General features: G+C 39.6%; 6 protein-coding genes and 1 long non-coding RNA gene across 8 annotated transcripts; 2 read left to right on the forward strand and 5 right to left on the reverse strand.

Moving 5' to 3' along the window:
- Window positions 1-255: 255 nt before the first annotated feature.
- Window positions 256-1,329, forward strand: LOC108012407 (zinc finger protein Paris). Its single transcript, XM_017077767.4, has one exon. The coding sequence runs from the start codon at window positions 337-339 to the stop codon at window positions 1,327-1,329; it is 993 nt and encodes a 330-aa protein (XP_016933256.3). The 5' UTR covers window positions 256-336.
- A 582-nt stretch (window positions 1,330-1,911) lies between these two features.
- On the reverse strand, window positions 1,912-2,873 carry LOC108012408 (zinc finger protein Paris). The gene has a single exon (XM_017077768.4). The coding sequence runs from the start codon at window positions 2,770-2,772 to the stop codon at window positions 2,227-2,229; it is 546 nt and encodes a 181-aa protein (XP_016933257.3). The 5' UTR covers window positions 2,773-2,873; the 3' UTR covers window positions 1,912-2,226.
- A 536-nt stretch (window positions 2,874-3,409) lies between these two features.
- On the reverse strand, window positions 3,410-5,978 carry CtsK1 (C1 family peptidase 26-29-p). The gene is made up of 3 exons (XM_017079372.4): window positions 5,817-5,978; window positions 4,254-5,243; window positions 3,410-4,120 (listed from the first exon to the last, which is right to left on the reverse strand). The coding sequence occupies exons 1-3, from the start codon at window positions 5,863-5,865 to the stop codon at window positions 3,510-3,512; spliced, it is 1,650 nt and encodes a 549-aa protein (XP_016934861.2). The 5' UTR covers window positions 5,866-5,978; the 3' UTR covers window positions 3,410-3,509.
- A 1,185-nt stretch (window positions 5,979-7,163) lies between these two features.
- LOC139353079 (uncharacterized) lies at window positions 7,164-7,803 on the reverse strand. Its single transcript, XR_011604214.1, has 2 exons — window positions 7,709-7,803; window positions 7,164-7,626 (listed from the first exon to the last, which is right to left on the reverse strand). It is a non-coding gene; the product is annotated as an uncharacterized lncRNA (long non-coding RNA).
- Window positions 7,804-8,725: 922 nt separating this feature from the next.
- Window positions 8,726-26,268, forward strand: LOC108013381 (uncharacterized). Of its 2 annotated transcripts, XM_065864588.2 has the most exons (8): window positions 8,726-8,780; window positions 16,206-17,211; window positions 19,198-19,344; window positions 19,414-19,575; window positions 20,448-20,624; window positions 21,112-21,339; window positions 24,385-24,677; window positions 24,942-26,268. In XM_065864588.2, the coding sequence occupies exons 2-8, from the start codon at window positions 16,791-16,793 to the stop codon at window positions 25,107-25,109; spliced, it is 1,596 nt and encodes a 531-aa protein (XP_065720660.2). In that variant the 5' UTR covers window positions 8,726-8,780; window positions 16,206-16,790; the 3' UTR covers window positions 25,110-26,268. The 2 variants fall into 2 exon arrangements, with proteins under 2 accessions (XP_065720660.2, XP_016934696.3); XM_017079207.4 differs by lacking the exon at window positions 24,942-26,268 and having other exon boundaries at window positions 21,112-21,971; window positions 24,385-24,598.
- Window positions 13,974-14,468, reverse strand: LOC108012274 (uncharacterized). Its single transcript, XM_017077575.3, has one exon. The coding sequence runs from the start codon at window positions 14,466-14,468 to the stop codon at window positions 13,974-13,976; it is 495 nt and encodes a 164-aa protein (XP_016933064.3).
- LOC108012273 (uncharacterized) lies at window positions 15,065-15,721 on the reverse strand. Its single transcript, XM_017077574.4, has one exon. The coding sequence runs from the start codon at window positions 15,707-15,709 to the stop codon at window positions 15,179-15,181; it is 531 nt and encodes a 176-aa protein (XP_016933063.4). The 5' UTR covers window positions 15,710-15,721; the 3' UTR covers window positions 15,065-15,178.
- Window positions 26,269-26,377: the final 109 nt, after the last annotated feature.

A 26,377-nucleotide genomic window follows, 5' to 3' on the forward strand; every position in this document is an offset into this window, starting at 1 on the left:
GTGTCTAGAATACTTTGAATAAAAATAAACAATACAATAAAAGAAAAATTTTTTTTTATTCCATTCTCTTGAAAGAAACAAAGAAATGAAAAATTTCAGCATATTGCTAGATAAAGAACTATTCGGATCAAAATTTTCATTAAACTAAAAATAAAAAGTAAATTTAATCAAAAACAAAGAAAAAAACATGTAAGCAAATAAAAAAAAAAACAATGAAATGCAGTTTTGGTATTTTTGGTATATTTTGATGAATAGTATTTTTTCGCAGCTGGCTTTGGATAGTGCTTATCTTCCAACCTTCCTGGAATTTTTAGAATCATCTCGAATTTCAGCAAGATGGACCTTTCGCAAATGTGCCGCGTTTGCCGGGACGAATCCGACTGTCTGGTAGACTTGTTCGCGGAGTCGTGCGCCCTCCGAAGGGATCAGGGGCAGGAACCGCTATTGGCCACCATGTTAAAGGAGTGCACCGGATGTAACGTGGAGAGGGCGGATGGAAAGCCGCAGTTTATTTGCGTAGAGTGCGCGGAGGCCACAAGGAACGCATTCCGGCTGAGACGGCAATGCCGGAAGAGCAATCAGTACTTTGACCAGATGCTAGAGATGATCAAGGAGCTGGAGAGCATCGAGGATCGCCTGAAAATGGAGTCTGGAGGCAATAATTCGCAGAAACCCGAGTCCGGCGTCCAGGATGGAGAACCTGCAGAACCTCAAGGCTTGGAACATCTCTTAGTAGAACTCGTGGAGATGAAGTACAAGTCGCTAGACACGCAGGAGCAAACCAATGTGAGGAGGTCGGGAGAGCAAGAGCCAGAGGGGAAACGCACTGCCATGAAGAGGGCGAGGTCCTATTCGGAAAGTGAGTCCTGGAGTCCGGAAAGTGACTGCGCCAAAGACGACGATGATGAAAACTGGCCGGCTTCAAAGAAGAGCAAGGTCAAGAAGGGACGCGATTTCTTTGTTTGTCTCGATTGCAATCAGTCCTTCGTGCATAAGGTACACTTGCAGACCCATATGCGTGTTCATACGGGCGAGCGTCCGTACAAGTGCCCCCACTGTCCGCGATCCTTCGCCCAGAAGGGCAATCTGCACACCCATATACGACTCCACACGGGTGAGCGTCCTTACCAGTGTCCGCATTGCCCCAACCGCTTCCGGCAAATCGGGCAACTCCGTGTCCACATCCGGGTTCACACTGGCGAACGGCCGTACAAGTGTCACGATTGCGGGCTTAGGTTCTCACAAAAGAACAGCCTGCAGAAACATATGTTCGTTCATACAGGAGTAAAGTTCCAGCCGCAACAACGAAGGAAAACAAATAAAGTTTAAGATGCATAGATGTTAAGACGTTCATTATTATGTTTCCGTTGTCTTTCACTTCACTACTTGTTTATCAACATAGAATAAGTGGCATGCCCATTGGCATATTATTATTTTATTCGTTAATATACTTACTATTTCTTATAGTACATACTATATATGTATATATAAAGAATGTTGCTCGAATGATTTTTTTTCGAATAATACACAATGTGTAAACGAGTTAACAAGATCTTTGTGTGAATCTATATTTAAGGATAGTGTTAGACCGTCAATACAATTCTCATTTATGTGCGGAAAGCCATTTAAAACAAAGTTTAAATATTGTACATCTTCGAAATTCTCATAGCTTTACAGCCAAAAAACTTGCAGCTAGTGCAAAACTCATCATTAACTAGCTTTAAGTGACTTCCATTCTGTACAACAATAAATCAATATCTTTTGTTTTCAAACTGCTTTGAAACCCTTGCAGAGTTTTTTTCCTATTAAAGATTTTTAAATGTAACTTTTAAAAATGTCTAAATGTAACTACCACATATGAGGTCTCTAGTAGTACCGCTTACCTAAAACATTCAAGAATAAACCAAAGTATTTCGTTACAGATTAAGCATTTTTAATCCACTCGTATCAATGTACATAGTTGGTCATTTTAATATTAGTTCTTATAAAAGCCGATCATAACATGTTTTTATTTTAGCATGTCTTAATGAAATTCTCTTTAACAAGGCTAAGAGTTAGTTTCGTGGAAGTTTGTGTATGTCATAATGTGGTTAACGAGATGATTCTCTTATATATCTAGACGTCGAATGCAGTTGAACATGTAGCAACATGATAATGTTATAAACATGCATTGAACATTTGGCTTGTCAAGCGCCTAACCTAAAGATTCGCGGTCCGGACTGGGTACTACTTAATAGATCGACGTTTTGGCTTTCCTTTGGAGTGGGTGCGGCTGTGCATGGTCAGCTGAGCCTTGCCGGTGAAGCTCTTCGGGCAGTCGGGACACTTGAAGGGACGCGGCTTCTCCTCCTGCTGCTTGGCCTTCTTCGCAGCCGGCTGCAGGTCGTTCTCGTCCCCTTCTTCGTCTTCGTCCTTGATGCGATCCACCAGACTCCAGTCCTCGGCCTCCAGCAGATCGCATGTCTCCTGGTCCTTCTTCTCCGACTTCACGCGTCCCAAGCACTCAACATTCCTGGCGTAGCGCTTTTTGAACAGTAGAGCGTCGCGCAGTTTCTTCAGGCACGGCTCGCAAATCTTCAGGGGGAAGCAGTCGCCGGAAGAGACCGGAACAGAGCTGCAGCTCTGCATCAGGTCGGCCGGCGTGGGTTCCGGCTCCTTGGTCTTCTTCAGCTCGGCGGTCAGCCCGTCTCCGAAGCTCTTGTTGTCGTAGATGTCCAGCAGTTCCTCCGACTCGCCCATGCAAACGCGGCACATTTTCACAAGATCCTCCATGATTCGCTTTCTAAATTCGCGTCGAGTTAATTATTTTTTTTTTTTTTTGACTTTTGGCAATGAAGGCCGGAATCAAATTTTTTGAAAGAAAGAACTGCAGTGGAAGACCGTATTGCGACCGTATAAAAATACCGATTGGCGCCATTTTAGGGCTGCAAAATATTTAATCGATAAAGGTTAGGCATAGGGGCGAAAAATTTAAAAATTTGAGTTAAGGTAAATTATATATCATATTTGAAATATAATTTATATAAATTAAGCAATTCTGGGTAAGTATTATATACTTTTAAAACAATATGTCAATAGCTTGTAATCAAACACATTTATATTGATATTATACATCCCAAGGAATAAATTAAAATACATCTTTTGGCAGTTAGTACCTTTGATAAAAATCAAGTAAGCTGCATTGAGTTTCTGAACACTTGATTTCCAGAAGCAATGGCAAGGACCCCATAAAACTTTTGCAACATGCACAAAGATCAAAAGAGCACTGGTCATTGCCTTCTAAGCTTATCGCAACCAACTAATAGTAAATACTTAAGCAACATCTTGGAACCACAAGACTATAGTACAAAGCTATACTTAGCTGCATCTCTGACCAACCGCAATAGCGATAAGACTCAAAAGACATGGATTACAAAAGAGTTCATGAAGTTTATTGCATATTTAGCGCCCTCGGGGCGTGATAATAGAAAAAATTACATAAGATAAGAAATAAGAAAGTGCGGGTTCATTTACATCTCCACGTAAGTGGGCATGGTCATGACACCGCAGTTGTTCTTCTTTGCCGACATCAGGATGTAGCCATCGTTGCCCCAGTAGGTGGACCACGAGTTCTTCACCAACCAGTAGTCCTCTCCGTTAATGCTTCCATATCCAACTGCCAGTACGGCGTGATCCAGACCATCCACATCATTCTTGCACGTGGGCTCATAGTAAACTCCGTGCGAGTAGAAACTAAATGTCTTTGGAGACGCATCGATGGCCACCGAAAGAGGTCCGTGCTTGAGCAGGGCCAGCTTGAAGGCATTGGGATCGTTGGATGTTACGTTCACGAATCCCTTGATGGGAGCCACCAGGGTCACATTGTTGGCGTGACAGTAGCCATCCTGTCCCAGATAAGGGCCGTACTCCTCCTCCGTGGGCACTCCGCCGGACTGCAGCATCCACTGGTACACGCGGAAGTCCTCGCCACCATCGCAGCCATTGTTGCCGAAGGCCCAGGAGCAGTCAATCAGGGCCTGCTGGGAAAGCCGGACGAGATTGCCGCCGTTCTTCAGGAAGAAAGCGCCCTCCAAGTGGCCAATGGTGCCGAAGGACCAGCAGGATCCGCACACAGATTGATCTGAAAGGAGTTCAAAGATCAAAAGTATAATTAAATTGGTGTAAGATGAAATAGTTGGCTGACTTGCCATGGATTATTGTATAATATATGTACGGTTCCTTAGTAAATAATTAAAATTAGAACTTGCACCCACCTTTCACCGGAGTGACAGCGCCGTATAGTCGCCAATCGTACTGGTCGGGGATGTCATCCTGGTATTTGGGCACATCGTAGGGGAAAGGCTTGCCGGTGTTGTAAACGCCAGAGGATTTGTAACCACGACGAGCCTTCAGCTCCTCCTCGGTCTTATCGGCCAGGTGATTCACGGCCAGCGTGTAGGTGAGCTTGGCTCGGTTCTTGGAGTGAATGTAGCGCAGGTTCTGGCGGAAAATATTCTTGCGGTGCTCGTGCTCCTTGTCGCTGGGATAGGCAACTCCATGCTTGCGCTTGAAGTGGTGGAAGGCCTTGTCCACATGCTCATCGGTTCCGGTTATGAACTCCTGCATGGGATTGAAGGTGGCATAGTGACCGGTGCCGGGACCTGGGAATCCAACGCACTGCAGGCTGTCATCGATCTCGAACACCTCGTTGGGGATATCATCATGTTCGTAGCTGTCGTAGTCCAGGTAGTAATGATCGTAGTGGGATCCCAGCAGGGTGTTATAGCCCCGCATCTCGTAGCGCACGGGAATGGGCATGCGACTGGAGGGATAGTGCGGCGACTTCTTGTACCTCACCCACAACGTATAGACGTTCTTCTTCTGGCCAATGGTCTCCTCCAGCCGGAACTTGTCGCAGGTGTAGCCCAAAAAGCTCTCTGTGCCCACCAGACTGAAGGGCTTCGCGTCGGGCAGGATGCTCTGGATCTCGACGGACTGGTCGGCGGTACCGTTCACTTGCAGGCAGGTCAGCTTGTTCTCCTCCGTCTTGGTGGTGATCGGAGCCAGTTTCAGCAGGGTTCCGTACTGTCCCTCCCCGGCCAGCTGGTACGTCTTCACCATTCCGCCGTAGTAGTCGATGCGGGATCGTTTAGTATTCTTGTCATACCAGGCGTAGAACGGCTCTGCGATCTCGGCGTATGGAATGTATAGGGTTCCTTTCACAATATAGTTGGGATCCCATTTCGGCGGATTCGTGGCATCAGCTATTTTTTCGGCGAAAGTAGGGAGAGATAGAGAAGGGAGAAAATAAGCGGGAGTTTGACAAAAACAAACGGTAAAGGGCGGCCATCAAGGTTTGAGCTCACGCCATTGCTTTGGTGACATACATACATACATATGTATATAGGTAATCGCCAATGTACAGCTTCGTTCAAGATAATATGTGTACTTTGAATAGCACTTCATTTGAATAATTAAAATTAATGCAATTAATGTGTCTAACAAGTGGCGAATAATTATTAAAATCTAAGATATACAATTTTTTTTTTTAAATTAAATTTTTCTACCTAATTTTAAAATTATTTATCTTTGCGTCACAAAAAATTGCTTAATTTAATTAAAACAATAAATTCTTCCCAAAAAGAAAACAAATCCCAATCTAAAGCTTTCCTTTTTTTTTAAATTCATGAATTTTAAATTTTGTAAGGTTAGTTAAAATGCTACTACGTTGCCCTCACTTGTTTTTTCTATGCATTCGTTTTATTCAACACACACACGCACAAGCAATTATTCTTTGTTTTGCAAAACCTTTTTTGCAATCTAATGTTTGTACTCACCCGATAAAGCTAGGCCTGCAAGCAGGGCAAAAGCTAAAAACACTTGCATTCCGGAGAATTCCCTACAGAGTTGTCTGGAATATTATGAACCCGGTTCCACTTTACTTTACTTCCAATCTTTCTGAAGAATTAAACTGTTCTGCCGGCTCCAGAGTCGGACTGCTATAACAACAACTTTCTAAGAGTGAGAAATGGGGAGATAACGTCGTGAGAAACATCGGTATTCATCGGTTAAATTGTTCTCTTATCGGGTGAAAAAGCTTCTTATAGGGTGCTTAGTGTACAGTCTACACTGCACACAAATCCCAGTTTCTAGCAATAAACATTAAGCTTAGTGTTTTGAACTAACGAGGAAAGTTAAGAGAAATGTTGATTTAAACCGCTTTCCAAACGCCAATATAATTTTTTGATGATAAACCATTTAGTCGTTGTTTATAAACAAATATATTTTTGTTCAAGCTTACACCTAAGTCAGGTTTGTAGCCAAATAATAATTGTCAGTACCATAATACAAATAAATTAAAGTGGTTTAATAAAACCGAAATTGCAACTTACAGCATGTATTAACAACTAGATTAACATTAATTTTTTGAAACACTAGCAATCCAGAGCTGTTTTCCAATCTGCTTTATGCGAAACGGTTTTTTGGGCGAACATTTTAAACTTGTGAATGTAACATACTTTGTTTATGGAACTTTCCCAAAGAATACCGAGTACATCTTTTTTCGATTTTCAGTAAATGATATGATTATATAATATTGAACTTATCGGTTTGAAATGTTAAAAATAATATTTTTAAGGCCCATGTAATAATTTAACCCAGATTAACAAGACCGTTTACCGGTGAGTCTTTTCATGATTGGCTAGGTATTCGCCATTATCGAAGTACAAGGGACAAAAAGAGCATTTGTGTGGACCCACTTTCTTATGAGTAAGAAAATGTTTTGTAAGAAGCGAGTTTCGACTAAATATCTCAGGGCAGTGAGGACACTTTTTCGGTCGGTAGACGTTATATGTTATATTTTCTGATTGACTTCTTATGCAATAAGAACGCTTGTACTCCTCCGACAAGTCACTGTGCTTCAAGATGTGGTTCTTAAGAGTGGACTTGTGGGAATACGTCTTATAACATTGTGGGCACTTGAAAAGACCGTCGATGTGTGTACGTATGTGTTGACTAAGAGTATTTGCGTGTGTAAAGCTTTTTGGGCAATAGGAACAGCGGTGCGGTTTATCCTTTGTGTGTCTGTTTGTTGTAAGGTGTCTCCTAAGTATGGATGAATGGGTATTCGGGCAGTAAAGACATTTTAGGTCGGGGGCTTCTTTCGGTATAGGTCTTTTTCTTGCTTGTAAAAGCTTATCACTGCAGCCCATAGTCTCAAAACCATCCTCAATTTTCACTTGGCTGTACATTTCATCAAATCCAACATCTTCCTCCGGGTACTCATCTTCAATAGGTTCGTTTTTCACTTGAGCGTGGATCCATTCCCCATTCCCTCCTGAACCTTCTTCCCCGACATTCACTAAAGATTCCAGAACAGCATGGCTTTCACAATTGGAAGTTTCAAAATCTTTCCTCTCCTGCAGATCGACCTCAATAGCTTCGAAATGGCGGGGTTTCTCATCGAAAATAAATTCGCTTAACTCTTCGTCTTCATCTAGGAACTCTTCCTCGACGGCTTCTTCCTTTACTTGGGCGTAAGAATGGTGGGGTTCCATTTCTGCCAATCCTTGATTAAGAGGATTTCCTCAGTAGAGTTTAAATTACGTTCAAATGCACTTTCCCAGGTAAACTACTTCCTCTATTAACCTTAAATATAGTGCGCATATGTTAGTGTATTACATTGATTATAAAAAAAAATAGCTTTAATTTTTGTAAAGTTAACATTTACCTTTTTGTTTACTTTTATCTAGTGCTGGCAAAAACCTCGATATAACATCGATACATTAAGGTTTTCATCATATGTTTCAAATTTCTAGTGTGACCAGATCATGTTGCTAAAATAGCACCACAAAATTCGTTATTTATTTATCTTTAATAAAAAACCGTTGCAAAAAAATGTTCTAAACATTTTTTATTATTACAATCAATCCTAAATTAGATTTGTTTTGTTTTTACTTATGTATTGACAATGTTTTACCATAAAATATTATGTTTTATTATAAAATATTCTTTAAAAACCACTTCGTTTAGGGGTTCTGAGGGTGAAAGAGATAAATAGCTGTTTTACATGATATGGTTATAGTCAAAACAGCAATATATTTATACCGGATTCTGTAATATTTTCACAAAAATTTAAAAATTGTAAAGTTTAAACATTTTATCGGGAAAATCCTGGTAAACAGCTGACACCATAGAAGTGGACAGGACATTATTCTCTGGACTCTCTATTTTCTCTCTGAGTCCTGGTAAGCGGTATAAAAGTCTCATCCCCCTTTTTGGAATTTAAACCTACGTCAAGTTCTCCTGCATTGGGGAGCTCTTCGCCGAGCCGATAGCTCGAGATCCCGAAAGGACCCCGAACAGATGTCAAGTAACCACCAAAGGAGCAGCATCGTCGTCGTCCTCGCCCACGCATCGTTCTTTACCGTTACTGGTGTGGGCTCGGCTCAGTTCAGTTCCGTTTAGTTCGCCAATCGCACGAGTTCGATTCCCAAATCGCATGGATTTTTTTAACAGCCTGAACTTAGACATCAGATACTATGGCAATGTGTAAGACGTGGATTAATGTACTGCAACCCATACAAGTGCGCGCTGAAAAGTCGCAATTAAAATTGCATTAAAAATTAAAAGAATAGTGTTTGTGTGCGTGTCCGCGATGCGGAAAGTTTCACCCTGCGCCAAATTGGCAAAAGTTAAATGATTAAAACACCAAGTTTGGCGAATTATGTGAAAGTTTTAACTCGTAGGCGAGCACAGTGTTCCGGTAATTTGTAGTGGAGGAAAAACAGCCCCCGAAAAAGGTAGAAACGTTGCTGAAAATCAAATCAAAATTTGATTTATCGCTGATTGGTTCCTGCTTGGCTGTTTGGCAGGCCATTTGAGTCCGCACACAAAAACAAGAACTCCCAGACGAACATGTATATATTTTCCACATAGGTACACTACAATACATATCTGTGGGTATATCCATATACTCTGTACGAATCTGTGTAGTATTATGGGCCTAGAGGAGCACTTCCTGCCCTTGTCACAGTTGTTACGTTTTCCCTATGCTGCTTCTCTCCAACTCACACAGACGGTCATCAAAAAGTCAACAAAAACAATATAAATTATGTTCGTGGAGAGGCACAAGGAGCAGGATAATAGAAAGCCTTGACTGTTTTTTAGGTATAATTGGAAATTGAAGAACGAAAAACGAACGAACATTAGGTTGGTTAAAAGAAGTCTGCTTTGAAAAATAAAAAATTTAAAGCATTTTGGTTCAAGAGGAAATTTATATATTTTGTTTATGACATAAGAATAACATTAATACATAACATTAACCAATAACCAATTAATTATTTTTTTCGTTGATCAAAGCATAAAAAGTCTTAAAATAGATGTATATTTTTATAAAATACCTCATTCCAAAACTTCCTAGTCTTTTATGGATTTAAAATTTGTCTAGGGTGATGTTTGATATTCTGAACACATGAATATATCATGGATAAGTACCTTGATATTAGCCCCATAAAACTAGACAAGTTTTAAATTTGTATTTGGTCCTAAAAGTATGTTCCTAACACTTTCAAGTATGTTTGGTCAGAATTTCTCAAAGAAACAATGAATAGTTCGTTTTTGGTAGCATACTTTTACGGGTCAGAGAGTCCGTAACTTTGATTTTGTGGGAACCAAAATCTGTACGGCCCAGCTGACTAGGGACCCAGCGAAAGACAAAGGCCAAACACACCCAGATGTGTCTATATGTAACCGAAAAATTGTAAAACTTTTATTACCTTAGAGCAGGACCCGCTCCGCAGGGAAAACGGAAAGTCCTGAAAAATATTGCACGTATGCACGTGCAAGTGTGCCCGACTCTCTATGTGTGTGTGTGTGACTGTTAGTGTGATTGTGATTTGTGTGCGTCTGCGGGTGCTCTTTCGCTGTGTGTAACCTACATTTTAAACGGCATCGGCGACACATAAGAAGCCAAAAGCCGTGGCCCAAACCAAGTGGGCGGCAATCGAGGGGGGTGCTTTTCGGCGTATATATGTACGTACGTATGTAAATTTGCCTTTATCAGTGCCTAAAAGTAGAGGAGCCCACACACATACACACGCACACGAGTGCAGTCCTATGTGTCCGCAAAGTCTTATGTACCGCTAGATTCAACGGCACTCTCTGGGGGCAGGCGCGCGGCTCTCTCTAACTTTCTCTTTGAAGCGAGAGAGAGAGAGAGACTGCGAGAGCCGAGCTGCGGCGATGCAGAAGTGCAGGATGATGTTTGCGTTCGTTGCTTCCGTTACCGTTACTGTAACACTACCCCTATCCCTTCCACCCCCTTGCATGTCCTTGCACACATACATACATACAGCCGCACCAAGACGTGCGTTCATTCACATCGCCGTTGCAAGTGTGTGCACTCTAAAATAAGCTCTTTCAGTTTTAGAGAGTCTTAAAAAAGTATATAGTATATTTATCTTGAAGTTTATTAAAAATAGAGATGTAGATTTATTTTGTATCTTTTTAAGCCATTGTTAACTAATTTGATTTGAATCAGTCTATTTTTGCGATTACTTACTTTTAGAACTCTTTTTGAACAGGGCAGAAAAATATATTAGATGGTATTTTCCTAAAAAAAATGGTATCTTTAGTACAGAAAATCAAACGAAAACAATATATTTAAATAATCCTACGTATAGATGATTTATGGAACTATACTGAATCTTAAGTAATAGAAAGAGTTGTAATTTTATTATTTAATTGAATTTCATGAAAAATTTGACAGTTATAAACTGGTTGAAAACGAAATCTGGAATGAAAACAATAATAATAAATACAAGTTCTGCCTCAAACTATTTTTTTTTGAGTGTTGGCAATGTCCACTAAGCTTCTGTCTATCCCTTTCACCGAGAGGGGCTCTCAAATCCTGCCGCTTGTTATTGGACTTGCATTTCCGCTATTTCGCTTTTCAGCCGGTGGAAATTTATATGCAAAGTGCCGGGGCGGAATTGCATTATGCACATTTTAATGGTTCGCCGAGACATAAAAATATCTCGCACTTACATAAATTGCTCTGCTCTTTGCTAGTTACTCGCTCACTTTCTCCAAGCCTTTTCCCTCTGGCCCGCCGAAAAATCCAACTGCCTTACAACGTGTCTGTAATTACATAAACATTTTGCCTACCGTCAGGTTAGAAATATGCACGTATTTTTGTTTGCCAACTAAATGCCTTGTTAGAGAAATTTTCTTTCGAGTGCGGAAACTTTTAGTTTCCCCACTCTCTGACGCTCTGAAGGAATGGAAAATAAATTGCCCTCAAGGAAATGCAAATTGTTTTTCAAATTATACATTCCACAAGGAGGAAGTTTATGTCTTTGTTGGGCGTTTAAGATTGTTATCAAAAAGTGAGCAATGGAACATTCTAAAAAACATTTGATGGATGGGCTAAACATTGCTAGAGATATCAGTTAAGATAGTGCATTAATTGAATATCTGTTTGAGATACCATCTTTAATTATTTAATTGATTAGCTTTAATTTCAAAATCCTTTTAGGAATAGCTTGTTCCAGTACATTGATTGAACGCTTTTATGCCTGGAAAGGATTTAAAACTTTTTTAGGAAAGAAAGATTTATAATAAAAACAGCTTACAGCAGGGCCTAATTACCATAAAAAAAGTAATTTAATATGCAAGTTTAAAAAGTTCCCCAACCAAATATTGAGGTTACCCCCCTCCAAACTGCTCTAAAAAAATTATAATTATAATTTTTTGATTCTCAACATATCATCCTCATATGTCTAATACACTTTATTCAAACCTAACCCAAAGCCTTGTTTAAGGAATCGGCTCTGTGCCAAAGCCTATACATATTTCCAATTCATTTAGCCCCAATCTTTGCTACTTGAAATGTTCGTTGCAAAACATGTAAATGTCAAAAGCAGCAGATACAATCTGACGATCTGCTTCTCAACCATCCCAACCAAACCCATCAACGTCAGCAGCGACACCTACAATCTGCATATATCTGGCACTTGCCATCATCATCATCGTAAGTGCCAACAAGACCAACACCACCACCCACCCGACATCATCCTCATCGTTATCATCCTGAGAGCCAAACACATATTCCATTATAATTCCCGCCGCTACGTCCCACTTCATATCCCACTCCTGGCTATTTTTATGCCATTTCTGCATTGTTCATTGTTTAGCGCACATTATCGCATTTTCCTCTTAAGGCATCAGCCACAGATATTACAGCAGCCATATCCTCCGCCGCCACCTACATTCTACGTTCTACAATTGTAAATGGTGTTAGCTGGGTAACTCATGGCTACCACGGGGATATACCCTGTAGATCCCGCTTAAAAGATTAGGGAGCTTTAAGGAAGCTGGTGAAAGAAAATGGAAAAATTAAATATGTAGATGTGAAAATAAAAATCCATTAGTTCATATGTACCATAAAGAACATTATTTGTAAAAAACTTAGGAACGGAAAAGGGTGTTGAAATAAGGTGAACTTACTCCCTATCCCAAGTGAATTATCAATTTTTATTTATTGTATGTTTCAATATGATTTGAATTCTTCTTTACTAAAACTACATTGATGCATGGAGGTTGATAAGATATTTGTTCAAAACAGTTAGGGTTAACAGTTGGCAAAATAAATAATATATAAACACAGTTCCATGATTTTCTATCATAATAATAATTTAAAACCTCACCCTCCTAAGTCGAGGAATAGAATTTTAAAAGAATAAGTTATAGTCCCAATGATATACATTTTCCATATTATTATTAACCCCTTTGTTGTTCGCTTGATGTTTTATTTCTGGTGCTATATCAATTCTTGTAGGTATGACCTACGATTCCCGACGAACCCACCATACCCTCTTGATCTTGGTGGGATGGCAAGGGGGAAACTAAAACGATGATTCAGATTGTTGCCACACTTGGCTCACTAAGCTGCCACAGCGGGTGTCATGCTGGGATACGTGTGGGTGGCTGTGGGATACCCAGATACATATATATCCACCGCCACCAACACACTGACAGGACGGGTATCTCTCTGGGGCATACAAACACTTGGATGCGGAGTGGCTTTTATGTGCGCCGCAGTGCACTGGATACACGGGATTTCTGTTGGCAATGCCACTGCCAGAATGTCGGCTTTGAAATCGAAAACAAAGGACCCATTGTGGCCGCCGATGGCGGTGTCTGCTCCTCCCTTTTTGTTATCCTTTTGCCATTAAACAATTGTCGCCAGTGCGCATCAGTAATTAAGTGTCCCAGTGCATTTATGTATGTGTACATGTATGGGGGCATAGTTACTATTTATAGATGATATTGGCTTACGTCTGAGCAGCAACACAATGGGCCAAGCGCATTAAAATGCAAATGTGAACGCCTAAAAGTAGGCAGCAAAAAGCGAAGGTGGCTTAAAATCTATGATTATTTTAGCATGCGGGCAAAAACTTGTCTGTTTTTCTCTGCACTGGGATTTCCTTACTTTTTTGGTGTGTCAATCTATGCCCCTTAGGTTTAAAACACAATTTTTTCTTGGCTTTGGTAAAAGATTTGTGCCCAAAATTTAAGTTCTAGTTTTATGTGAATCAACAAATAAATTTTTTCTAAAAATGTGTTGTTTTTAATGGATATTTGATTATTCAGATTATGTAAGCAGACTTTTTTATGGACAGTTTCTTATACGTTTGAGGTAAATATTATTGGTGTAGGTTCTTGTCTGTAGAACCACATTATGTGGTTCGTTATTTTATTAAGGATTTATTAAAGGTATAAATAACATAAGATTTTGGTAATTCGCGGGCTATTTAAGATTTTTTTTTATGGTGAATGTTTTGTATATATCAGAGTGCAGTGCTTATAATGATCTATGTAGTTTTCTTTAAATAAACTTGATCTCAGTTGTGAGACAAGTTTGGTTTACTATTTCTGTGTTCAATTTTTACTATACTGTATAAACAATATAGTTAGGAATGGAATTCTTTTGATTAACCGCGCCTGCGCTTGTTGGAGGCACGATTGGTGTTCTTCTTGGCGGCCACAGGGGAGTTCCTTCTGGCGGCCGCAGGGGGGTTCCTTTTGGCAGCCACAGGTGTTCGCCTCTTGGCTGGTGTGGCAGCTGCTTTCTTGGCAGCGTTGGCTCTGCGTTTTGGAGCCACAGTGGTGCGCCTGCGCCGTCTATTCTGTCGAGCTGCGTTTTTCTTGGACTTATTTGCCTGGGAGGAAGTGGAATCATCAGTGGCGGAACTGTCATCAGAACTGTCATCAGAACCCTCCGATGAGGTAGCTGCAGTGTCATAATCATCTGAATAGTCAACTGTTTCACTTGCATCCTCTACTGGACTGGCCTCAGTAGTGGCGGTACTATTATCACTACCGTAGTCGTAGTAATCGGAATAATAGTCGTCGGAAGTTGCAGTGTCATTAGCACCCGACACGTAGGCAACCAATATGGCCAGACTTAAAACCAGCAACAGCCTCATTTTAGCGAGAGTAAAAGAACAGATCGGTTACTTGAAATATAAACTTCTGAGGAGAAAATACTTAAGCACTGGGTATTTATAGTCAGAAGAAATATAAAAATTTATAAAGCTTTTTTTACATTTGCTTTTAATCTATTTACATTGTACACAGTACATACGCACAATCTACATGTTTGGTTTTCCAGTCGTCATTTTTTTTTTCGTTTTAAGACATGAACACCTGTGTGTGCTCTACATCTTTGTATAATATTTTTGGGGTTTTTAAAAGTTGGGCTTAAGAAATGAAAAAAGTTAATTGGAATAAAAAAATAATAATAAGAACGCACTGAAAAATGAGTCAAGGTTATAAAGCTTAAAATTGCAGCACTTTGTCGCTTCCGTATTAGATCTCTTAAAAAAAAAATTAGGACAAAGCAGTAGTCAAATAATGAAGAAATATATATGCCCCGAAACAAGACTTAATAATCATGAACTCTTTGATTTTTGACAGCATTTTGTTTGAAAATATGATATTCTGATCCCTGATGCATCATTTTAATGTCTTTTGTAACAACACATACAACTTTCTTTTAAAACAATAAGTTTTATTTTATAAATACAACATAATCAATGTGTAATGAAGTAAAACCCACAACCTTTTACGCAATGAAACACATGGTTTTAATTTTTATAGACTGTAAAAAGACGTCAATTAAATAATAATATTTGAATTATCCAGAGCGCCTGAGTCTTTTGGCCCCAGCCTTTGCCCGCTTCCTAGCAGCAACAGGTGTTCGGTTCTTACCCTTCTGTTTTTTATTTTTTTTATTTTTGGCACCGTTGGCCTTACGACGTTTGGGTTTTGTCTTTTTCTTGCCATTCTTTTTATTGTTTTTTTTCTTTTTGGCTCCACCTTTCCTCTTTTTCTTGGCTTTTGGAGCAGCAGTTACTGCTTCCTCATCATAATCGGAATCGCTTTCGGTATCAGAGCTGCTTCCAATATCGTCTTCAGCATCTCTATCGTCTACTGCAGTATCATCTTCGGAGTCACCTGTAGTATCATCTGCAGTATCATCAGCGGTATCATCTACAATATCATCTAGGTTATCATTTGCAGTATCATTTACGGTATCATCTGCCGTATCATCTGCAGCATCATCTGTAGTATCATCATAGTCATCTGCAGGAGGAGTTTCAGTTGTTTGTGCCACTGCCACGTGGGCTATACATAGAGCCAATGCCAGGACTAATAGAACTTTCATCTTCGTATTTGGAAGATTTCTAGCCGAAGAAAGCGCATTTCATTGGCTTTTTATACTCAAATGAAAAGTAAATATGGAGAAATTAAAAAAGCAAATACACACATGTTTCGTGAGTTTACTTTTGGCCAGCTGTGTATCACTTTTCAATTTGTTTTAGAGTTTTTGGATGGTTTAATGGGGTTTTCTTACTAATGTTTGGGTGCATAAAACTGTGTCATTTATGCACTAAAAACTTTATAATTATTCATTAGTTATAGAATTCTTAAAAGATTTTCTTGGTAAGCTTTTGCAGCCTGTCCAGTACGAGTATTTATAGAATTTATATAAATGCCCTAAAAATCTTAACTTAACACTCCACATTCATAAAACGCAAACCCTTAAAAACGTTTAATGGTTGTAATTATTTGATATGAAGGCACGCACTGCTCGAATTATTTATGGTTATTTTAGTGCAAGAACAAATTTATATGTTTGACCTTTTTGCGTGCAATTTCAGCTTGGGATAACGAGGGAAGGAAGACCAAGAAGACCCAGATTTTCAAAGTTCGTGCCATAAATCTGCAGTTTGCATGGAATTAATACTCAGCTAGAGGAAGGGGGCGGCCAAAAGGAGGTGCTGCACATGCAACACACATTAGTGGGTCACCCGAAGATGATGACGCTGCTGACCGCAACAGCAATAACAACCAGAAAATTATATAATATTATCATGCAGGGCAGGCAGCTGGCTAGTTGGCCCCACAACAGCGGCAGGCGGGACAAGGCTAAACATCAGCAGAATCAAAAGCAGAATCAAAAGCAAAAGCACCAGCTAATGGCGACGTATACGTAATATGCGCCATGGCGTATACGTAATGTGCACCGGGGGTTTGGCCAATTTGTCCAAGCGAACACTAAACCAGTGAGCCAACGGAAACGAGAAGGAAAACTGAAACTGAAACTCTAGCTGCTGCAAACTATAGCAAAAAAAAAAAACTGAAACCGTTAACGACGGCAACGAAACTTCTTGGCCAAATGGCGAAAGTTAGCAAACAATTGCCTATGTGTTGAGAGGACCGCCAGCCGGTGCAAAAATGACAAAATGGCGAAGTTAACGTTGCCTTGTCTACTGCGGCGACTGCAGCTGGTGGCGCTGCAACTGCAATTGCAACAGCAACCGCAACAACAACAGCAGCAGCAGCAGCAACATCCACACGGCAGCCACTTGATGGCCATGCAACTGGGCCAGGCCGTGCTCCTCTACGGCTGCCTCCTGCTGCTCCACGCCTCCGTATCCGCCTCTGTGCTGGCCACGTCCTCGGACGCGACTGGTGGCCTTCCGGCCCTGGTTAATCTCTCCAACACGTTGGACCTGAATGGATCACCAACGGACCAGCAGAAGCATGAGCATCTCGAGAAGCGCCCGCGGAAGCGGGATGCCGCCAATGTGCCTGAAGATGACGAATATGGCAGCTATCCGGACGACGTCGACGAGTTGGAGGCCTTGCTTAATAATAAGTCAGGTGAGAAGTCTATTCGATCGAAAACTTCCATAAAATCAGCGAACTCTCTGATATATCCAAGCAATTATAATTTCACAAATTGTTATAATTTTTTAAATTTGATACTTTTTGGTATACAAAAATATAATGTGATAATACTTAATAGCTTAAAATTGTTTTTCATAAAATCGTAATTAGTCTAATCTTAAATCCAATTATGGATCATTCCAAAGGGTTTAAGCAATGATTTTATAAATATTCCGAGGTCTACTTATCGCTCTTATAATTGTAAAAGTGTTGAAATTTTGTTATGATACATATAATATATATACATATAATTTGTTATATTTTGTTATCAAAAAGGATTTATAAATTTAAAGACAAGAGGTATTCTGTCTACTCAAGATTAAGACAATACAACAAATAAATATATATAAAATAATTTGTTTTATTTTGGAATATCCCCAAGCTAATCAAGTATCAACCACTATTTAAGTCTCAACATTTTTTTAACAATTTAAATTATTAAAAGTTCAAAATTAAATTTGTTTCAAAATGGAGGTGTACATTTTAAGGCATGTTCGTACTACCTAACTTTCAACAATCTACTGCAGAACTCGTCGTTAAAGCGATACAAAAACAATTAGTTTAGTTTTCAAACAAAGTTTACGTACTACCTTTATACATTTATTCTGTTTAATATAACAAAAGCTACAATTAATTCAAGCTTAAACAACAGTATCAGCCAAAACAAATTTATTCCATTTATACCATTTAATTCATGAATAAGAGCATTTACTTTGAAAACTTATCTGTGCACTCCTTTGTATAATCCCATTTCCTAAATGAATATTTGTGGCTGCAGCTGCAAACGCAAATAAATGAAAACTGTGTTGATAATGCACTTGGCACGGGGTCTGCGTTTCGTTAGTTTGCATTGACCTTTGGTCAGTGCGGAGTCCCAAACCGAAAGCCCCAGAGAGCATGATAGCCATAAATTGCACAACATCCACTAGCCACGCGGCTACTTCGTTGTTGTTTAACTTTTATTTTGGGCCACCTGGCACTGCAACATCTGCAGCATTCGCATCCCGACCGAAGGACCATGCAGTATGATTCACCAACTCATCCATTTTATTTTGGCCATGATGCGGGAATTACAAAATACCACAGCATGGTTGGTGGCATCATCGTATCTAGCCAGTGGCAAAAGGAAACTCAATGAATGTGCCAGCAGATAAAATGGGATTTTAATGGAATTGCATTGAATATTTTGTTTATAATTAAATATATATTTATCCACGCTGTTGCAAAGATGCAAATCATGTTCAGAGTAATTTGCATGTCGACAGCAAGCTGATTATTATATTCTAATAGCTGTTTATAATGGGACTGCACATAATATTTGAACACCATATTTATGTATTACCAAGAAATGGTAATTGGTGAAATTCATGTGCAAGCAGATAATATTAGATTTGAAGAGGATGGCATTAAATATGTAGAAATATGCACATACTTAATAGTACAAATGTGTTCATCAATTTTTCTGAAAAATATTTAATGTTTGTTGTATAATTATTTCACAAAATAGTTATTCTTTCAGTGAATTTGCTAAAGCAATTTTAATGAATCAATTAATTGTGTGTTTATGTGTACTCATTAGTAAATTCCTTATATATTATATTGAATTCCATATGAATTAACTCGTCAAATTATTAGTAAATTCAATTTACTGATTCCAATATATAGGAATTTCTTTTTCTCTTAAAGTTGATAGGTAAAATAACACAACATGACACTCATTATGTATAAAACTGCAACCATCAATTCTGATTTATCAATGGTTTTTAATTAATAACTTTGTTAGCCCATTTCTAAAGCTCGATAATTTAATGAATTATCCTTTCGGATTTTCCGTTCATTTTGACTGTTTGGCATTCATTTAATTTGCATTCTTTTATACTCGACTTAATTGTTAATGCAAATTGGCTTTGCGCATTGCAGCTAAGGGGAAATATATTGGAGCACCGTGCAACGAGCTGAAGTGTGACGTCAAGCTGCTGCACGTGTCCTGCGACAAGGAGTCGCAAACCTGCAGCTGCGAACGCAACTACCCCGTGCAGCTCGGACTGATAAAGGGTTGCGCCAAACGTAAGTGGCTGCGAAATAACACAATGGATCTCTTCTCTATAATATATTTCTATGTAACCACCCTGGCAGCTAAAAAACTGGGCGATCAGTGTTTCTACGACGAGACATGCATCTACAACGACGAGAACTCCCTTTGTGTTCAGGTGCGGCACAATGCGATGTGCCAATGTGCCAGCGGATTCCACTCCGTTAGCTACGTAAAGCCAACGCGACGCGTCTTTTGCACTCCAGGTAACATATAACGTCCGTATTCCCAAAGGCTTTCAAATTGGGAACCCAAAACTGCACTTCTAGATTCCATAACTTCAGTTTTTGGATCCCGATTTGGTCGTGGGATACCTCTTTAAGTTTGTTGTTGAATTCTCTAATATTCTACATTAAAATGTATCTTTTAAAAGAAGGTCAAAATTTCAGCCTATTTTCATGTTTGATTTTTTCGTATTTCCAATGGTCTCCAGAATGGGACCCAAAACTGGAGTTCTAAATTTCATATCTTGGGTAGTTGGCTCCCCATTTAGACGTGGGATACCTCTATGAATTTGTGGTTGAATTCTCTAATATTATGCATTCAAATAGTTCTTTTATACCAGGGTCCAAAATTTAGCCCATTTTCATGTTAGAATTTTTCGTATTTCCAATGGTATCCAGAATGGGACCCAAAACTGCAGTTCCAAATTTCATAACTTCGGTAATTGAATCCCGATTTAGACGTGGGATACCTCTATGAATTTGTGGTTGAATTCTCTAATATACTGCATTCAAATTGTTCTTTTGTAAGAGGTTCAAAATTTTAGCCTATTTTCATGTTAGATTTTTTCTCATTTCCAATGGTTTCCAGAAATGGACCCAAATCTCCAGTTTAAGATTTCATAACTTGGGTAATTGGATCCCGATTAAGGCTTGGGATGCCTCTATGAATTTGTGGTTGAATTCTCTTATATTCTACATTTAAGTTTTACTTTTAAAAGGGGGTTAACATTTTAGCCTATTTTCATGTTAGATTTTTTCGCATTAACAATGGCTTGAGTGGCAATCGCAAAAATAAATAAATTATAACATGCACTAATTTTAGGTATAAATACAAATAATATATATTATTGCAGATCTCAGCGAACTGAGTTCAGATCTGCCCACTTTGCTGGGCGTATCCACGGGTATAGCCGTACTGGCCGGTCTTATCTGCATGGTGCTGCATCTGTTTAGCAAAACGAAATATCCGCGGCATCGAAATTACGGAGATGCCAGCATTCCGCCGCCCATACTCTTCTCCAGCGATACAGGTGAGTTGGAGTCCTATCAATGATACACTTATTACTATTTGCTGTAGGTATTTTTTATATTTATTGCTTATTGTGCTTTTTCTTACAAAACACTATGTTCGATTGAGTTTCCATTGAAGGCTCTTAAGATTTTATATTGTACCAAGATTATTTATAGATTCGTTAGTCTGTTATAACATATTTGTTAAAATTAGTTTTAGGTTTCTCTAATTCCACCCTAAGGGCCATTAATGTAATGGAAAAGTCAGTTTCTGTTAGGTTTCATCTGAACTCTCATGAAAACTCTCAACTTGAGATCATCTTCTAGTTAAAATTTGTCGAAAAGTCTTAATGCTCTACATCTTCAAATTTATCAGTCCATATTCGCCCATTAATTATGTGATAACAGACTCTCGAACCTAAACATGACATTGAGAAATCGGCTGTTACTTAACCTGCAAATCTCCCTCTGACCCGTTTACTCATGGATCGATTGCCTTGATTTCAGGGATACCGCTCACCGTTCACTCGGCGCGTCCGTCGTCGCGTTCCAGCATCCGGTCGACGGGATCGATTGGATCCTACGGCAATCGACGTGCCTCGTCCGGCGGACTGGTCGGTGGTGCCGCCGGAGGCGTGGCAGGCGGCGCGGGCGGAGGAGGAGGTGGAGGAGGAGGAGGAGGAGGTGCGTCAGGCAGCGGCTCGAAGGGCATCCTGGTGTCGACGTCTCGAACAGGTGCGGCTAGATCGGCCGCCATATTGCTCATATCGTGTCACATAGCGGCGGTGTCCAAACAGAATTCCCGGGCCTCGTCGCGGCACACATCCGGAGCGGGCTGCAGCCAGCATTCGCGGGACGACCTTGACGATGGTGGTGGCGGAGGCGGAGGTGGTAGTGGGAGCGGTTGCCGCAGCTGCGAGAGCACGCTCTCGATGAACCGCCACCTGCAGAAGCAACTGAACCATCAGCGGCATCTGCTCAGCTTCGAGCTGTCGCCGGCGAGGTCGAGGAATCAGGATAGATTTAGGACATTGTTGGGCATGAATGGCATTGACAATTTTGGGGGCAATGAGGATGTGGACGATGAGTGCGGTCCGCATAGCATAGATCCCAGCACCACAACAACAGTCCCTCATGCACATGCCCATGTCCATGCCCATGGCCACAATAGCGATCCGGCTGATCCTGATCCTGGTGGCAATGGCTTTGGCTACGGCTATGGCCATCTTAATATTGTTGGTGGTGGTTACGGCGATGCCGACACCAATGGCGGCGACTCCAGCGGCGGATATGCCACTGGCGCCGAGCTGCATCACCTGCAAATTGGCGCACTGCCGACGCCGGCGAGTGAAACGCCACGATTTGCGGTAAATCAACTCAAACATCAGTCATTCAGCATTCATTGTTCGATCGCGTGGTCTGCTCATCCGCATCCCCATCCGCATTCCGTATCGCCATATCCACCCCAGACAGTTCCACATTACAACAGAAACAAACTCAACTATGTGCTTATCGTATCTGTTCGATCGTTGCATCCTCTCTTGGTTAGAAATACTTTAAAGTCCATGCTAGCCCTTAGTTTGTACTGTAATTTTTAATTTCTCTAAGTTCCAGATCTTGCAGTCCTTAGTGTACGAACTTTAGATCGTTGAAAAGTATTAAATTCTGATAAAATTCGCCCATTCAGCAAAAAAAGACTACCCAAAAATGATTATTCATTATTTTAATTTCACCATAATTTTTTGCAAGAACGATTTTTCTTTATATTTATGTAAATGCTCAACTCATGCCAAATTAAATATCAAAAAAGTTTAAATTCATGGGAAATTCATTAAAACTCATTATAATACCAGCGTTTAGATGGGGGAAATGAAAAACTCGCATCTCTCATTAACATGACCTAATTTAAATACATTTTTTCATAGAATTTAATCATAAATTTACAATGGTAGAGTGAACAGTCCACCCCGCATAATTATCAGACTCTGTATTACAAACATGTCTCATGGAGCCATAATTAAATCTCACAAATTGAGTTATTCATGCAGTCACATATCGTAAATTCAGCTCAGTTTACTTACAGTTGGATACTTATTTTGTGTACATTGGCGTTGGTTATCCCTATTCCCCTGCTTGTCTAATTAGTGTTAAAATTGACAACTCTGTCTAGTTAAAAACGATAAACTACAAACAAATTTTTGCGTTTTCTTGATGATCGATGTTAAATGTGCTTCCGAGCTCCCTCTGTTTCCAAATACCAAGTTGTTACATTGTTTTACTTTCTCTATCGTTACCCAAGAAAACACACACACACACACAAAACACAACGCAACACACGCGCACTAAGCCACAAAATAATTTTATCGAGATTATGATAACACCAATAAATAACTGAGAAGAGAATTAAAGGAATTTATTGTTATAAAACACAGATTCTAAGGATGCTGACAGATACATTTCGACAAGATGATATTGAAGCAATATGGCGGTGACTATGTTCAAAGAAAATCTTTCCCAACTTACACAAAAAAAAAAAACAAAATAATAATATAGCATAACCGTACACGATTTTCTAGCTAATATATTAAACTATTGCAAATTAAGAAAATTATGCCACACACTCACATGGACACACTACACCCACACACACACACACAATTGCAATTGCATGCATCCTGCCAGCAGCAAAGGACACTTGTCTGCCGGCAGGATTGTTCACGTCACTCAACCTCCGGCTGACCTTTGCCTGAACTTATTCGGTTGAGTCCCTAAAGTTTCCACACCCTATCGCATACACACCCAAACACACAAACACACACTAATCGATAAACGATATGAAAATTTTCTTCTATATATGTTAATCCCGCAACTTTATATGTGAATGTCCTTCGCTTCCTGCTCTTCTTCAACGTCTTCTACTTTTCTTCTTGTGCGCCTTGAATTTTCAACTTAAGATGACTGCATTTCGAGACAAACAAACTTTTCGTATATAAAGTTCTTCCCTATCTACATTCTTAACCCATAGACTAGTAAAAGGTTCGCTGGCAAGTTTTGTGTTCTGTAAATAGACATCTCGCGATTAGAACTAGGAAAAATGGTCGTGTTTGTACCACCCGGCGTATGGGTGACATAGAATCACAAAAGTTTAAGTATGTTTGAACACGAAGGGGTAGCAAGATGTTCCCAAGAAAAAAATGGAATAGATATTACAAAATGCACAAACTTACTTTACATCGGATTGTTTAACTGATTAAGAAATCAAGTAAAGTAATAAATATATATATTGCGAGTGAGATAGAGCCATTTTTAGATATAATTTATTGAAACTCATTTTTAAGAACGTTAAGGATTGCTTTGAACATTACTAAGATAAAATAAGATAAGAAATGGTACGGAATAGGAATATTTTACGAAACTAACATAAAATTGATAATAAGGACGGTAAAAGAACATAGTTAGGAATTTATATCAGAATGAGGGCCCCATAAATCTTTTTTAATTGTTTTCCCAACTCAGTAATACTTCTCTACTTAAGACTCTTCAGCTGCTCGCACTCGCTTAGCTTGCTTTCCAATCGCTTCGGAATGATCTTTCGCTGTGGCTATGCATCTCTGTCTCCTTTCTTTCTCATATATATCTTACTACTATCTTTCTCTCCGCCGTTTCTTCTAACCAAAAAACGCTTCGATACTCACTCAGTTTTGATACAGCAACCCCATCCGACAAACCCCATATTGATTAACCTGGCTGACACCTGTATTATGATTGCTTCGTTTATAGGTTCTCGAAGACCAAGTCTAGCGTCGGTGCACAGCACCAGTTCCTCGGTGCGCAGTTACAGCATGATGCGCTTCGAGAAGGAGACGCAACAGAAGGAGATCCGTCAGGAGATGAAGTTGCGACTGGCCCGTTTGCAGCAGCAGCAGCACCTGACGCAGAACAAGCCACAGATTGTCATCGGTGAGGCACTGATGCAACACGGAGCCCTAAGTCGCGTCACCATGGCCACGCCCAGTCCCCTAACGCCCAACTCACTGGACGAGCTGCTGCCGTCGCTGGATGAAAATCAGGAGGTGAGTTATGAAACCTGGAAACAATAGGTGTTCCTGACTAAAAACTATACTAGAGACAGAGATTACAAATTTGTTTCATTTGAAAATTTTACAAATTCAAATTTTCCTAAAGAATTCGCGGCATACAAATTACAAAAATTGGCATATGACCGAATGCTGAAGAATTCGCGGATTAAGTTTGATCGTTTTGATAATGATGTGGCTTGATAAATATATGTATGTATTACAAGATTTTCTTCCACCACACTCAACCTTTATCCACAGTATCCTCCCAGACTGGAGACGACGCTGAAGCAGTTCATACAGCCTCAGGTTGGAGGAGCAGGTTCCTCCGGAGCTGGAGCCGCATTGAGAGCAGCTGCTTCCCAATCATCCCCGGGCAGTTCGAATGGTTATCACGGCCCGTGCAGCTCTTCGACTGAGGCCCTCTAAAGTTAGTTCGTGCATAAGTAGGCCCAAGTTTAAAATTAGCTCGTAAGTAATCAAAGATCTATCATCTAATTTGCGTAGTAGGCAAGGAGTTACGTTATGAGACCGTTGCTAATTAAATTGAATTCAAATTGAACGTCAAACGTGTTGTAGTCAGCTTAGATTATGTGTAACATAGTAAGTAAACCAACTAGGTTAAGTTTAGAACTAATACCAGGTCATAAGCGAGTTCTCAAATTAGACAGCCTTAGTGTGTATCATAAAACGTAGGAGCTAATCGAAACATTTTGTACGTGTGTGTATATTGTCATACAATTTTTTGTAGAAGTTATACAAGCGAAATCCAGCTGTTGAGAAAAAGGCAAGGCCAAGCCAAGAAATGGTAGAGCCCGATTAGAAAGCTACTGAAGAATTGATATACCACTAGGCTTTTCACTTATGTAGATCGACATGAATTGATTAGCTTAAATTAGTCTAGTGTTTATCGTTAGTGTGAGATAGTACTGATAAAATATACGCAAGATGAATTTATACAAAATCGGTTTATACAACAGTAGATTCTTGTACATTGTACTCACGATGATAACTATATCGGAATATGCCAGATTGTTCTAGCTAAATCAATAATTATGTTAAGCCATCGTCACGAAATAAATCAAAAGTGTTAATAGAGAAAAGTAAGTCAGTTTAAGTGAGGGAAGAGAGATACTTATTTCGTTCTTTGTAGAAATAGGAATCTTTAACGCACATTCCGGTCGCTGGAAGTGCTAGGTCAATTTTAGTTTACGACTTACGAATTTTTCTACAGAGGCGTTTCAAGTGAATACAATAATCGAAAATGTGTAGATCAAATGTACATTACTTACTCGATGGCAATATTATTTAATATTTGATACCAAGGTTGTTGACTGTAGTTGATGTTCTCTACATCGTTTGGTTCCATGATTTATCGTATCCTATCTATAGATCCGTTCTCAATAGTACGAAATACAGCAGCTATTAAAAAATCGTTAAATATACACCTATACAAGCGTATACCTAAGTGTATGCAAATTTGTACTTAACTATGCTATACATACGATGAGTAGACACATATCTGGAGTTCAGTGTTGGTTGATGTTGGGAGTATAAATAAATGGAATTTTGTGTTTTCAACAACTAATGGATGATTATTTTTTTTAGATTGTTATGGATTTGTTTAATAAAAATGGTAATAGAAGAAGTATTAACCATGTACTAACATTCTTTACCACCATTGTCTTAAAACTCCA

The sequence above is a fragment of the Drosophila suzukii genome, chromosome 3 (assembly GCF_043229965.1).
Source record: "Drosophila suzukii chromosome 3, CBGP_Dsuzu_IsoJpt1.0, whole genome shotgun sequence".
Taxonomy (NCBI): domain Eukaryota; kingdom Metazoa; phylum Arthropoda; class Insecta; order Diptera; family Drosophilidae; genus Drosophila; species Drosophila suzukii.

Excerpts from the sequence above, each read along its gene's own strand:
- LOC108012274 (XM_017077575.3), bottom strand. The coding sequence starts at position 14,468 with ATGAGGCTGTTGCTGGTTTTAAGTCTGGCCATATTGGTTGCCTACGTG.
- LOC108013381 (XM_017079207.4), top strand. The coding sequence starts at position 16,791 with ATGGCGAAGTTAACGTTGCCTTGTCTACTGCGGCGACTGCAGCTGGTG. Across the intron at positions 17,212-19,197 it reads CTTGCTTAATAATAAGTCAG|CTAAGGGGAAATATATTGGA; the intron begins GTGAGAAGTCTA and ends TGCGCATTGCAG. Across the intron at positions 21,972-24,384 it reads GTGAAACGCCACGATTTGCG|GTTCTCGAAGACCAAGTCTA; the intron begins GTAAATCAACTC and ends CTTCGTTTATAG.
- LOC108012408 (XM_017077768.4), bottom strand. The coding sequence starts at position 2,772 with ATGGAGGATCTTGTGAAAATGTGCCGCGTTTGCATGGGCGAGTCGGAG.
- LOC108012407 (XM_017077767.4), top strand. The coding sequence starts at position 337 with ATGGACCTTTCGCAAATGTGCCGCGTTTGCCGGGACGAATCCGACTGT.
- CtsK1 (XM_017079372.4), bottom strand. The coding sequence starts at position 5,865 with ATGCAAGTGTTTTTAGCTTTTGCCCTGCTTGCAGGCCTAGCTTTATCG. Across the intron at positions 5,244-5,816 it reads TGCAGGCCTAGCTTTATCGG|CTGATGCCACGAATCCGCCG; the intron begins GTGAGTACAAAC and ends CCGAAAAAATAG. Across the intron at positions 4,121-4,253 it reads CGCTGTCACTCCGGTGAAAG|ATCAATCTGTGTGCGGATCC; the intron begins GTGGGTGCAAGT and ends AACTCCTTTCAG.
- LOC108012273 (XM_017077574.4), bottom strand. The coding sequence starts at position 15,709 with ATGAAAGTTCTATTAGTCCTGGCATTGGCTCTATGTATAGCCCACGTG.